The sequence below is a fragment of the Halichoerus grypus genome, chromosome 10, assembly GCF_964656455.1.
Source record: "Halichoerus grypus chromosome 10, mHalGry1.hap1.1, whole genome shotgun sequence".
Lineage (NCBI taxonomy): Eukaryota > Metazoa > Chordata > Mammalia > Carnivora > Phocidae > Halichoerus > Halichoerus grypus.
In genome coordinates, this window is record NC_135721.1 from 39,679,276 (window position 1) to 39,692,428 (window position 13,153).

At 36.3% G+C, this 13,153-nt stretch overlaps 1 protein-coding gene across 1 annotated transcript in view; it reads right to left on the bottom strand.

Annotated features, from left to right (window-relative positions):
* The window catches only part of DNAH6 (dynein axonemal heavy chain 6), a 239,399-nt gene that overhangs the window by 173,874 nt on the left and 52,372 nt on the right, over positions 1–13,153 (bottom strand). Inside the window, exons 5-8 of the mRNA XM_078056370.1 lie at positions 10,648–10,915; positions 3,096–3,230; positions 2,889–3,009; positions 1,350–1,467 (exon numbers count right to left, since the gene is read on the bottom strand). Coding sequence (XP_077912496.1) covers positions 1,350–1,467; positions 2,889–3,009; positions 3,096–3,230; positions 10,648–10,915 — 642 coding nt within the window. The remainder of the gene's footprint in view (positions 1–1,349; positions 1,468–2,888; positions 3,010–3,095; positions 3,231–10,647; positions 10,916–13,153) is intronic.

A 13,153-nucleotide genomic window follows, 5' to 3' on the forward strand; every position in this document is an offset into this window, starting at 1 on the left:
TAGACATTGGGGAGGGTAGGTGCTATGGTGAGTGCTGTGAATTGCGCAAGACTGTTGAATCATAGATCTGTACCTCCGAAACAAATAATGCAATATATGTTAAGAAAAAAAAAAGAAGAAGAAGATAGCAGGAGGGGAAGAATGAAGGGAGGGAGATCGGAGGGGGAGACGAACCATGAGAGATGATGGACTCTGAAAAACAAACTGAGGGTTCTAGAGGGGAGGGGGGGGAGGATGGGTTAGCCTGGTGATGGGTATTAAAGAGGGCATGTTCTGCATGGAGCACTGGGTGTTATGCATAAACAATGAATCATGGAACACTACATCAAAAACTAATGATGTAATGTATGGTGATTAACATAACAATAAAAAATTTTTTAAAAAAAGATGCTTTAAAGAAGAAATCAGAAAATATACAACATCTGTAACTCACATTCTAACGGTAAAGGTGTGAAATCTTTGCTCTTGCATAAATGTTGTTTGATAGCAACTGCTAACCCAGAGATGCAGATTTTATGTTTCCTTACTTGGGTATTTAGAATAAATGTTTATTTATTCTGAATAAAGGCCAAGGGGCCTCTGTGACCTGTACTCTGACGGTGGCCTCAGGGATTGCTCCATTGACCTCTGTTGTGACACAGCCATTTTTATCATATTATTTCATATATAAACCAGTACACAGTTAAGATTTATTAAATATACAGCTGTCAAAGTTGGACTAAGTTAGTGGGCACTGAGGAAAAATAACAGTGTTCTATCGTGCCACACAAAACTTTTCAGATAATGTCTGGTGATTTCGTTTGCAAGTTATTTGTAATGATGAGGTTTTAGAATGGTGGGAAATCCGAACTCTAGAACAATGTCAAGACCCAGGTGAGGCTCTGGAAGGAAGGCTTTCTGCCCTGGTCTCCCACGTGCCAAACCCGCCTTAGGGAGAGGGTGGAGTTTTGTGTGGCAATGCGGCTGTCATTCTTTAGTGACCACACCGAGGTAGTGGGCTCTCCAGGTTCACTGGAGGAGGCCCACAACTCTCTCTGTACCTGACTTCTCCTCACCACAGCCTGCTCCATGCTTGCTCCAAGCTGGGCTAGAGGGAAACAAAGCTTTAGAGACCAAAGGGGAGCACTCGGCCTTGGGCATGCCTTCCACTCTCCACCAGCCTGACTCCCAGTGGCTGCTCTGTTGGGTGGCAGTCGGATGCGTGAGCTTCTGGGCCTGCATTCAGGTTACCATATTCCCCAAATCTCTCATCATTATTAGTGAATCCTTTGATGAAGGCTTTAATTTTTAATGAAACTTGAGAAGGCTGGATGCTCTAATTTTTCTTGAAAAAGAGAATAATCATTTACCACGTTAGCCTCAGGCAGTGATGCCTTTTGCTGGCCTGCTCTGTGTATGTCATTTTGTCAGAGTCTGCGTAAGCAGGCAACTCAATGAGACCTCCGACGTCTTGCATTTTATAATAATCTAAGAACAATAGAAGACACAATGTCAAGAATTCTTGGGTAAAAATTCTATTTCTTTCAATATGGATTAAAAGATGAGTAAAATTCTTTTTTATGGCTGAACAGTATTCCATTGTATATACGCATACCACATCTTCTTTATTAATTTATCTATCGATGGACACTTGGGCTGCTTCCATAATTTGGCTATTGTAAATAATGCTGCTATAAACATAGGGGTGCATGTATCCCTTTGAATTAGTGTTTTCACATTCTTTGGGTAAATATCCAGTAGTTCAATTACTGGATGATAGGATATTTCTAGTTTTAATTTTTTGAGGAGCCTCCATACTGTTTGTCACAGCGGCTGCACCAGTTTGCATTCCCACCAACAGTGCGCAAGGGTTCCTTTTTCTCCACATCCTTGCCTACACTTGTATCTTGAGTTTTTTATTTTAACCATTCTGGCAGGTATGAGGTAATAATCTCATTGTGGTTTTGATTTGCATTTCCCTGATGATGCTAAGTGAAATAAATCAGAGAAATACAAATATCATTTCACTCACATGTGGAATCTAAGAAACAAAACAAATTAACAAAGGGGGAAAAAGACCAAAAAACATTCTTAACTATAGAAAACAAACAGATGGTTACCAGGAGAGATGAGTGGAGGAATGGGGGAAATAGGTGAAGGGGATTAAGAGTACACTTATCATAATAAGCACTGAGTAATGCATAGAATTGCTGAATCGCTGTATTGTACACCTGAAACTAATGTAACACTGTATGTTAACTACATTGGCATTAAAATGGAAAAAAAGGTAAGTAAAATTAAAAACCAACAAAATGTAACCAAGCATTTTGTCAAGCAATTTATCATTAATCAAATGAGATATTTCAAACTCTAGAAAACAGCCCAGTTATCCAAAAGAATTCCACATCAAAGGATTTCAACTCAACAAAAGACTGCAGACAGTTCATTAATATTCCCCTTACTCAGATTTGATCTCTATACCATGCTACCTCTTCCCCAGGAACACCTCTACCCTCCTTTTCCACCTGAATTTTAGTTATTCTTTTACAGTTCTTGTCACCTGGGGCCAACCTGAGATCCACCCAGTTGCTTAATTTTAACAAACCTATTGTCCATACTGGTAGGCTGGACATACCTTTAAGCAAAGAGGCCCTGATTCCTCTATAAAATGCTTATGAAATAAAGGTTCTGTAACCAGTTTAAAATATTATATATAAGCAGTGGTGATGCAAGGAAGATGCAGTATTTACTGTGTTTTCCCCCCTCTACAATATATACTGAATTTATAACGTATCAAGTAGACACTTAGAAAAACTGAAAAAATATTTAAACTTAAGAAAAGTAGAAAAAGAGTTAATTTTTTAGAAAGCCATGACTTCTGATCTATTGAAGTATTTTCCCCTTCATACCCTCAACAGGTTTATGTAGACAGTCATCAGGAATAAATCCTGCAGCACGAAGAGCAATTCGACAAGCCTTCCTGACCACATTTTTTGCCTCATTTCGAAATTCTTCTAGGCGCTCTGTTACCTAGACATTGATGAATATGTATAATTAGTAATAGCAAAGTAGCAACAATGAAAAAAAATCTTGAAATTATAGACAAAATTCCTTACCTCTTCTAACCGTATGACTTGTGCAACTTTAAATTCTTGCAGGGTGTAGGTATGACATTTTTCAATATGACAAAGTCCCATAAAACTCAAGTGATAGCATAGTTCATTTATTTTAAGAAGAGCTGGTCGCAAATACTGCATGAAAATAAAAATCTGTCATTAAAGAAAGCCCTGTCTTTTGAAAGAATAAAAATATTTGGAAAGCAAGAATGGTTATTAAGGAAAATAAATGGCTCTATGTGTTAACTGTAGCTATAACTCCAAAGTGCATACATTAAACAGGAACACATTTGAAACTTTTTTTAAAAGCATTCTTTGTTTTTCTTCTGTTTGTTCTTATTTAAATTCAAGTAGCCAACATACAGTACATCATTAGTTTCAGATGTAGAGTTCAATAATTCCTCACTTGCATACAACACCCAGTGCTCATCACATCATGTGCCCTTTTAAATGCCCATCACCCAGTTACCCCATCCTCCCCTCCCCTTCAGCAACACTTAGTTTGTTTCCTATAGTTAAGAGTCTCTCATGGTTTGTCTCCCTCTCTGATTACTTCCCATTCAGTTTTCCCTCCCTTCCCCTATGATCCTGTTTCTTAAATTTCACATGAGTGAAACCATATGATAATTGTCTTTCTCTGATGGACTTATTTTGCTCAGCATAATACCCTCCAATTCTATCCACATTGATGTAAATGGTAAGTATTCATCCTTTCTGATGGCTAAGTAATATTCCATTATGTGTGTGTGTGTATGTATATATATATATATAAATATATATACTTCTTTATCCATAAAAGTATCCATCTATCTATATATATCTATATATATAGATCTTCTTTATCCATAAAAGCATTCTTTGAATTATCAGATTTAATTTGTTTGAATTCCTTTCTTTTCATTTTGAGTATGTGTCTTTTAGCTATGAAATTGCGGGCATGTAATGGAGGACTGGGCAATGTCTTAAATTTCACTATGTTTGATGAATGGCTAAGAGACTCATCGTGTTATCTTAAGGACTTTACAATGTCCAGTCACCCTGGTAATGAGGGGCCCGTCTACTGACCTAAGAGGCTATGACATAGGACAAAACCACTTTGAATTTAAAAATTTTTAAAGTTAAATTTTTTAACTTTAAATTTTCAGGGGTGACAAGTTGCTGAAAAAGAAAATTCAGTCACCATTAAGAATGTATTTATGGGGCACCTGAGTGGCTCAGTCGGTTAAGCACCTGACTCTTGATTTCGGCTCAGGTCATGATATCAGGGTCCTGGGATTGGGCCCTGAGTTAGACTCCGCACTCATTGGGGTGTCTGCTTGAAATTCTCTCCCTTTGCCCCCCCCCACTCACTCTCTCTCAAATGAATAAATAAATCTTAAAAAAAAAGAACCTATTTATTTGTGGGCTGGAATAATGAGTGGAAGTGTTTGTAAAATTATGTTACATAATATTAACTTAATCTTTCTCTATGCCACAATCATGGGTCAGAGTTCTAGGCTGTTGGCTTCTAAGACACATGTTCTAACAATGTTCCACGATCATTCACCCTCACTTGTAATCTAATCAAACAAGTAGCAGTCATATTTAAAAAGTTAACGATTTATTTGTATGTGATTCTGATTTATATGTTATATACACCAAGCTATTGGACTCTTTTCTATGTGATTCCAAAACAGGACAGACAACAGTTATTCAGACCAACATGAAACAGTGCTTTATTTATTCAAAGTACAAATAAAGGGAAGTTATAATTAGTAGAGTTCTAAATGAAGAGTTTCGTGAAAAAACATCTAGGAAGTCAGATAGCCTTAAGGTTTAGCTCATGGAAGAATTTGCATGATAAAAGAAGAAGCAAAAGTTTAGAAACTAAGTCTATGAATTGAAATAAGTAAGATACTACATAAATTAACATGAGTATAGGAGTAGAGAGGAGAATGCGATCAAAACGGGACAGGGAAAGCAAGGAAGTCCAGGGTACTCTGGAGAAAGCCCTTGAACCAAAAATATAAGTTCAATTCAGTACAGGGACAAAGTGCAAGGATCGAGGTGGAGAGCAAAACTGATATTGATAGTCTGCCAGAATGTGAGAGGAGTTTGACAGTGGAAATTTTTTGGAAGAAAAAATATGTAATCTAAGAAATTACTTTGGCTTAACTTAAATATCATCTGGCTGTCCGCATACAGGACTGTTGTGAGAGCAGCTATGAGCACAAGAGAGACTGCGGGTGTTTTAGTAAATTTCAGACAGAATCTCGGGTTCATTCTCAGGCTGCTAAATCCATAGTACTTGTTGAAGGTGATAAGGATTACATATTATTTTAAGTGTTAGCAGGACTGTAACAGGAGGAAGAACTTGTCACTTTGAGGGTGGGTTTCAATATGTAGACTGAGAAGCTATCATTTTTGTCTGCCCTGGACAGACCTACCTCAGACCTACCTCCAATACTTCTGGGGTTAGAATCCCTCTTTCTTTTGGGAACCCCATTACCATGTGGTTTTGATAAGGCTGACCCCTCCCTTTCCCCATCACAGGAATGAGGAATAGGCACAAACCCAGGCCTGGCTTATCGGAGTACACCTGGCTGTGCAAGGATTGGCTCAGGGCTGAACACGTGACCAAGCTGAGCCGATCAGTGCTCTCTCCAGCATCTCCCGCAAGAGGGCTCTTCTCACTCCAAGAGCCAGCTGTAACTAGATCGGCAGGTGGTGCTCATGGAAGAGCCCAAGTGAGAATGAAACAGGTAAATACAGAGCTGGAAGATGAAGAGAAAGAGGAAAAAATAAAGATGATAAGATATTATTTGAGCTTCTGAATTCAGCCAGGCATAAAGGTATGTTCATCCCTTGAACTTCCTTATTATATGAGCTTTTGTTTGTTGTTGTTGCTGAAGCTCATCGAAATTGAGTTTCTGCCAGTTGCATTGAAATGAGTGTTAATACTTTCAGAGGTAGAAAATCATTGTGATTAATCTGGGGGTTGGTCACTGGGTCAGAAAGCCCTAGGGAAACTCAGAGACTAGAGCCTTTGGAAGATAAGTGCGGAAGAGCTGTAAGAAAAATCAGGGCCATGCTGAGGCACAGCGTCTTTGGTTGGAATGCAGGAGTCCTTTGGATTTACTAATCTTGCCTTCACCACACCACCACAACTTTAATTTACCCTAACCCTAGTCAACAGAATATTTGGGTGATCTGAGCAATTTGACACTTAGAGAGCCCACTGGAGCTATATTGGTCATGGCCCAGCCAGAGGATCTAGGCTCGAGATCTGTACATTTCTCATCCAGAATAGAAAGGGCTACAGTAAAAGGTACATCCCTTCTTAAGCGGAGGAATGGTTATATAGATCTATGAAATTAAGAGTAGTGTTTGCAAAGCAATGGCTGACTAAAAATAAAAAATGGAAAGATTTTAATTACAAAGTAACATTCAAATTAAAATAAATGAGTGTTTGAGAATGTGAAAACTAAAAAAAAAAAAGAAAATTGCCTGAAAGTATCATATGCAACAAAATTACACATTATTAGAAACCAGTAGGTTAAAACCATGTGCAGCATTAAATAATATTGAAAAATTAATATTAAACACACACTTAAGTTTAAAGAAAAGTGAAACTTGGAAATGTAGGAGACTAGAAGACACTTGAATTCTACAAAACAGTAAAGAAAATGGCTCTTCATAAACTCTTTCAGATTTTCATAAACTCTTTCAGAAGACAGAAGGAATATTTTCCAACTCATTCTATAAAACCAAACACATCACAAGAAAAAAAAAAAACTATAGACCAGTCTTCCTTATGAATATCCATGTAAATATCACTAACATAATACTAGCAAACCAAATCAAACAATAAAGGGATTATATACCATGACCAAATATGATTTATCCCAGGGATACAAAGTTGGTTTAATATCGAAAGATCAATTATTATAACAAATCATATTGTTATAATAAAGGGCAAAAACTGCATGATAATCTCAATAGATGCAGGAAAAGCATTTGATAGAATCATCATGGCTTCACGATAGAAACAGTCAACAAACTAGGAACAGGAAGAAACTTCCTTATAGCATCATGCTTAATGGTAAAAGACTGAAAGCTTTCCTTCTAAGATCAGGAACAAGACAAGGATTTCTGCTTTTTGCCACTTCTATTCAGAAGGTTCTAGCCAGGGAACATAGGCAAGAAAATTAAAGTCATCCAGATTGGAAAGGAGTTGTAAAACGATATCTATTTGCAGATGACTTATTCTTGTTCATAGAGTATACAAGAAATACACACACACAAACACACACCATACTAATAGAATCAGTAATAAATTCTGCAAGGTTTCAGAAAACAGGCTCCATATACAAAAATTAATTGTATTACTATATAGAATACACACATATTTATAAATATACTATTTATATATTCTATATACCTATGATATATATGTATATATATATGAGGAAAAATCCAAAATGAAATTAAGGAAACAATTCCACTTATATTAGTATCAAAAACAATAAAATATTTAGGAATAAATTTAACAAATTAAGTGTAAACATACTCTGAAAACTACAAAACATTGTTGAAAGAATTGACGAAGACCTGAATAAATGGGAAGGCATTGTATGTTCACAGACCAGAAGTTAATATTGTTAAGACGGCAATATTCTCTAAATTGATCTGTAGATGTAAAGCAATCCCTATCAAAATCACAACTTGCTTCTTTGCAGAAAATGACAAGATTATCTTAAAATTCATGTGGAAATTCAAGGGGCCCAGAAGACATAAACTCCCAATTTTAAACTTAAAATGCAGATCATCAAAATTAAGAACTTTTGTGCTTCAAAGGATACCATCAAGAAAGTGAAAAGACAACCCACCAAGTGGGAGAAAATTTTTGCAAATCATATAACTGATAAGGGACTTGTATCCAGAATATATAAATAACTCCTACAATTCAATAGTAAAATGAAAAAACTCAATTAAGAAATGGGTAAAGTATCTGAATGTACAGTTCTCCAGATAAGGGAGTATCCAAGAAATACACACACATAGAGTATCCAAGAAATACACACACACACACACACACACACACACACACACACCATACTAATAGAATCAGTAATAAATTCTGCAAGGTTTCAGAAAACAGGCTCCATATACAAATAGTCAATAGGCACATGAAAAGATGCTCAACATCATTAGCCATTAGGGAAAGATAAATCAAAACCACAATGAGATACCACTTCACAAGCAGTAGGAATGACTATAATGAAAAAGATATAATGGTGAAAACAGAGACAAACCAAAGCCCTCATTTGCTGTTGGTAGGAATTTAAAATTGTGCAGTAGCTTTGGAAAATTGTTTTGCAGGTCCTCAAAAGGTTAAACATAGAGTTACTGGTGACTCAGCACTTCTACTCTTAGGCATATACCCAAGAGAAATGAAAACATACCTCCAGACAAAAACTTGTACACAAATGTTCATAGCAGTTATTAGCCAAAAAGTGGAAGCAATCCAAATATCCATCAATAATAGATGGGTGGATACATAAAATATGTATATCCATACAATGGCATATTATTTGCCAATAAAAAATGCTATGCTATAACATAGATGAATGTTGAAAACATTATGCTAAGTGAAAAAAGCCAGTCACAAAGAACCACATATTGTATGGTAATAAAGATGAAAAGTAGATTAGTGGTTGCCTAGAGCTGGGGAGGGGATTGGGAGGAGTTGGGGAGAAATGTAGAGTGATCACTAATGGGTAATAGGGTTTCTTTTTGGAGTGATGAAAATGTTCTAAAATTGACTGTGGTGATGGTTAATCAATTCTATGAATATAATAAAACCACTGAATGGTATACTTTTAATAGGTGAATCGTATAGTACATTAATTATATTTCAATAAAGTTGTTGAAAGGAAACATTGGCACAGGTGCCAATAAGGTTTGTTACTAAAAAAAAATCATGAAAAGAAATATTTCGAGGATAGCTCCACATTTGTCCCTTCCACCATGTCTAGGCCAATCAGCCCTCCTAATTAACTAATTATAAATACAAGAGTAGTGGTAAGTGTGTGGGTAATTATAGCATCTAATAGATATTTAAACCAACACAATGGGTCTGTTATTTAGGTCAATCTAAGTTTAAGTGGATGAGAACTTTATAGTCTGCTAGGGCTACATTTAAGAGAAGATATTATCAAGGTCAAAGCACTGTTGGTATGAATGGTGGACTGAGAGAAGGACAACCTCAGCACATAAGAGAACAAGCCTTAAGGATCAATAGAGGTAATCTCAGAGATGAATACAGGAAGAACTATTTAAATAACTAGTAACAAACTTATGACATGTATAGTGCCCAAGACATGGTGAAAGATAAAAGGTAGTAAAAAGGTAGTAAAATAGGTTCAAATGATTGATGGATCCTTAAAGAAATTAGAGGTCTAGAAGTTGAGTGTGATACCAAGGACTGGAATGTTTTCTACAACGCAGAAGGCTTGATGAGATGGATGACCTGAGATAGTACCTCTCATACATTTGTTTTTGCACTAATATCTATGTTAGCCCTATTCCTTTAATGTCCCTTTATTGTGTGACTGACATCTTGATAATCATCTTTCAGATTAACATATGAAAGTGGAACAAATGAGCAGTAAAAAGCAAACTTGAGGCTTCTGATTTGAGAGGGTGGTGACTCCGTGTCAGAAATAGACAGCTAAGGATCATGACAGTAATGGTGATTCCAGTTCATTCCCAGGGGCCAGGTAGAAAACTTGTAATGCAAGTTGAAATTCAGTGAGTGGGTAAAGATTTAAAATATAGCCACACACCGTTTAACAGATCTTTTTCCATGATTACCCCATCCTGCAAAGTAAATATTAAAATTTTCCTTTCTGTCTGAATCCATGGTAGAGGGAAGCATACGCTACATTGGGAGGTACTGGCCCATGAAAACAAGCCCCCAGGTTATTTTGGACCATAGAGTCCAGAGTCACTCAAAGATGAGAGGAGGTAATAAGGGTTGCCAGCCCACTCTGCTCAAGAGGATATACCATTTTCCTAATCTACAACCAAGGGGGCCATGAATCCAAACCTCTGAGGCTGCTTCTAACTGAAGGGGACCTGTGCAACTCTCTTCTTATACTTTTGCATTCTGCAACCCTAGTTAAAATGTGAAAACACTGTTCGACTGCCATGACAAGACAGAATGACAAGACAGAAAGAAAATTGTGAATTCTCTTAAAAAGATGAAATATTCTATTTCAAGGACAGTCTATACCAATACCTATAACAGATTCACATTTTGTTTTTCTGTAATTCTTTTAGAGTATGATTAATAGGGGCACGTGGGTGGCTCAGTCGTTAAGCGTCTGCCTTCGGCTCAGGTCATGATCCCAGGGTCCTGGGGTTGAGCCCCGCATCGGGCTCCCTGCTCAGCGGGAAGCCTGCTTCTCCCTCTCCCACTCCGCCTGCTTGTGTTCCCTCTCTCACTGTCTCTCTCTGTCAAATAAATAAATAAAATCTTAAAAAAGAAATATGATTAATAAATACGTACATTATTAACAATGAACAGATTTTTTTGTAGAGATTTTCGACATCCACTGATTTTCTTGGAACGGACATTCTTCTTCCACACGTTAAAAGCCTTCCATTTCCGGAAAAGTGCAAATATGGGAATCTTAGTGAGTTCTCTGTGATATAGATATTCCTGTTCCCATCGATCAATTTCGATATATTCAATGTCCTCATTATAAATGTGCGTTACTGCTTTTTTGCTAATAGTATAGTAGTCATTTTTATTGATGTTTTCATAACTTACAACTCTATGAACAAATAAAAATTGAGTCAAGTGAATAAAAGTATTCAATACAAAATTAAGCAATTGCATTACTTTTGTGTTCTAAAGAGATAAGCATTTCTGAAAAAACAAATATTATTTAAAATTTTTAAAAAATTCTAACAAATTATTTTTAGATTGAATACTCAGCAATGAAGGGAGAAGATGCTTTTAAAAAAATAGTTGGACTTGTTTTAGGTCTTAAAGATTTCACAACCTTGGCAATATGCTTGACAATTTCTGTTACATAGTTTTTACAGAAACAAGTCAATTACAGATTTTTAAAACCTAATAGCCCTATATGAAAGCTACCTGAAAATAAGTTTTTATTATTAGCTCTCTAGAAACTATTCAATAATAATAGTGTAAAAGAGTTTTACACTACCCAGTATTGAGAGATTTATGAGAAAGAACAAAGCAAGAAAAGATGAATTAGGTAAGAATCGAATCAAGACCCAGATTAGGTGGGGGGAAAAAATGCCCAATTTATCACAAAACAAAATAATTATTGTTGAGACATTGTTTATTTCAAGATATTCCTCTTTCAACTGTCATCAAGGGCATTCCTCAACCTTCTGCATAACAGAAACAGATCAAATAAGGAAGAAAGCAAGAGAGATAAAGACAGGAGTAAAGATAGGAGAAGGAAACGAAGTAATGAGAATAGAAAGGGCTGATTCTCTACAATTTCTTAAAACAAGAACTTGCCTACAGGCACAAAGATATTTTTTTTTTGTAATTTTAGCTATAACATTAAAATACTGGATGCAACTTAAATATTCAATAATACAACTCTGAAACATATTGTGATACAGCAAGTTACTAAAATATATTTTAAAATTTAGGAAAATAAAATTTATAAAGATTCTCTGGTACTTTAGAATAATAAGATAATGGTTAACTGCAAAAACAAAACCCCAAATTGTTTTTATGTTAAAACTATGCAAAAATTATATGTACTAACAAAGATTAGACAGGAACACTCCAGTGAAAATCAACTGTTTCCCTTGTCTATGTTCTCTCCTGATCCTTAGCTCTGCATTTTGAACCTAGAGTTCATGGCCCTTTAATATAGCCTTCAGGTCACCTGTGAAATGTATATACACAAATTTATGTACATATGTATGGTAACTTTTTCAGGAATTGGAACAAGATTCTTATATGTTCCAGGTCTGTTAATCAAAAAACTAAAACCACTGGAATAAATCACTTTTAGTTTTTAATTTCTATTTTTGTTTAATAAAACTGAGTAAGAAAAATATTTTTATAATTAGGGCATACAGGACCAGAATGAAAAAAAGCAAAAACCAAAACCCCAAGCCAAGACCTGTTCATGTGAACACAGAAGGACGCCCTGGGGTGCTGATGGTGTGTTGGAGAGGAAGAGTCTGGAAGGTTGCTCTGAAGTGCTGTTACAGAAAAACATCAACTTGCTCAGCTTTTACCTAATTCCATTGACTCTTTGTTTGTGTTCTAATTAACATTTCACATCAGAACTGTCTGGGAAAATGCCAGGTATTACATGTTGCAGGTGAGGTAAATGGAAAACATTTTTTTCCTTTTTTCTTTGCCTATAGCTGAAGATATAATTAGGACATTCTTGGGGTGATTCTCTACAAAATGTGAAATTTTAACTTGTCTCTGAAACTATAGTCAACTTCAGATGTTTCATTAATATCAGTTATCAAACCAACCTAAAGACAAATCAAGCAGCTCACCATGGCCTTGATGCATGTCTAGAAAACTTGCTCCGCATTGGTCTATCTGCTACTAAAGACCCTTCTAGAAGGTGGCAGATGTGGTCCATGATGTTGAATTCTAACTTATCAGTACTCAGTGCCACTCAGAAATCTTTTTTATTTACAGTTTACTATCTAAGATCCTCATTCTCGAGCCCCTAAACCTTTTCCTCCACTACACATTTCTACTCTGCATAGAACAAAAGAACACACGCTAGTCTTTTTCAAATCCTGGATGCCAGCATCAAAATCACCTGGGGTGATTATTAAGAATCTAGATTTCTGGGGCGCCAGGGTGGCTCAGTCATTAAGCGTCTGCCTTCGGCTCAGGTCATGATCCCAGGGTCCTGGGATGGAGCCCCACATCAGGCTTCCTGCTCAGCGGGAAGCCTGCTTCTCCCTCTCCCTCTCCCTCACTTGTGTTCCCTCTCTCGCTGTGTCTCTCTCTGTCAATTAAATAAATAAAATCTTAAAAAAAAAATCTA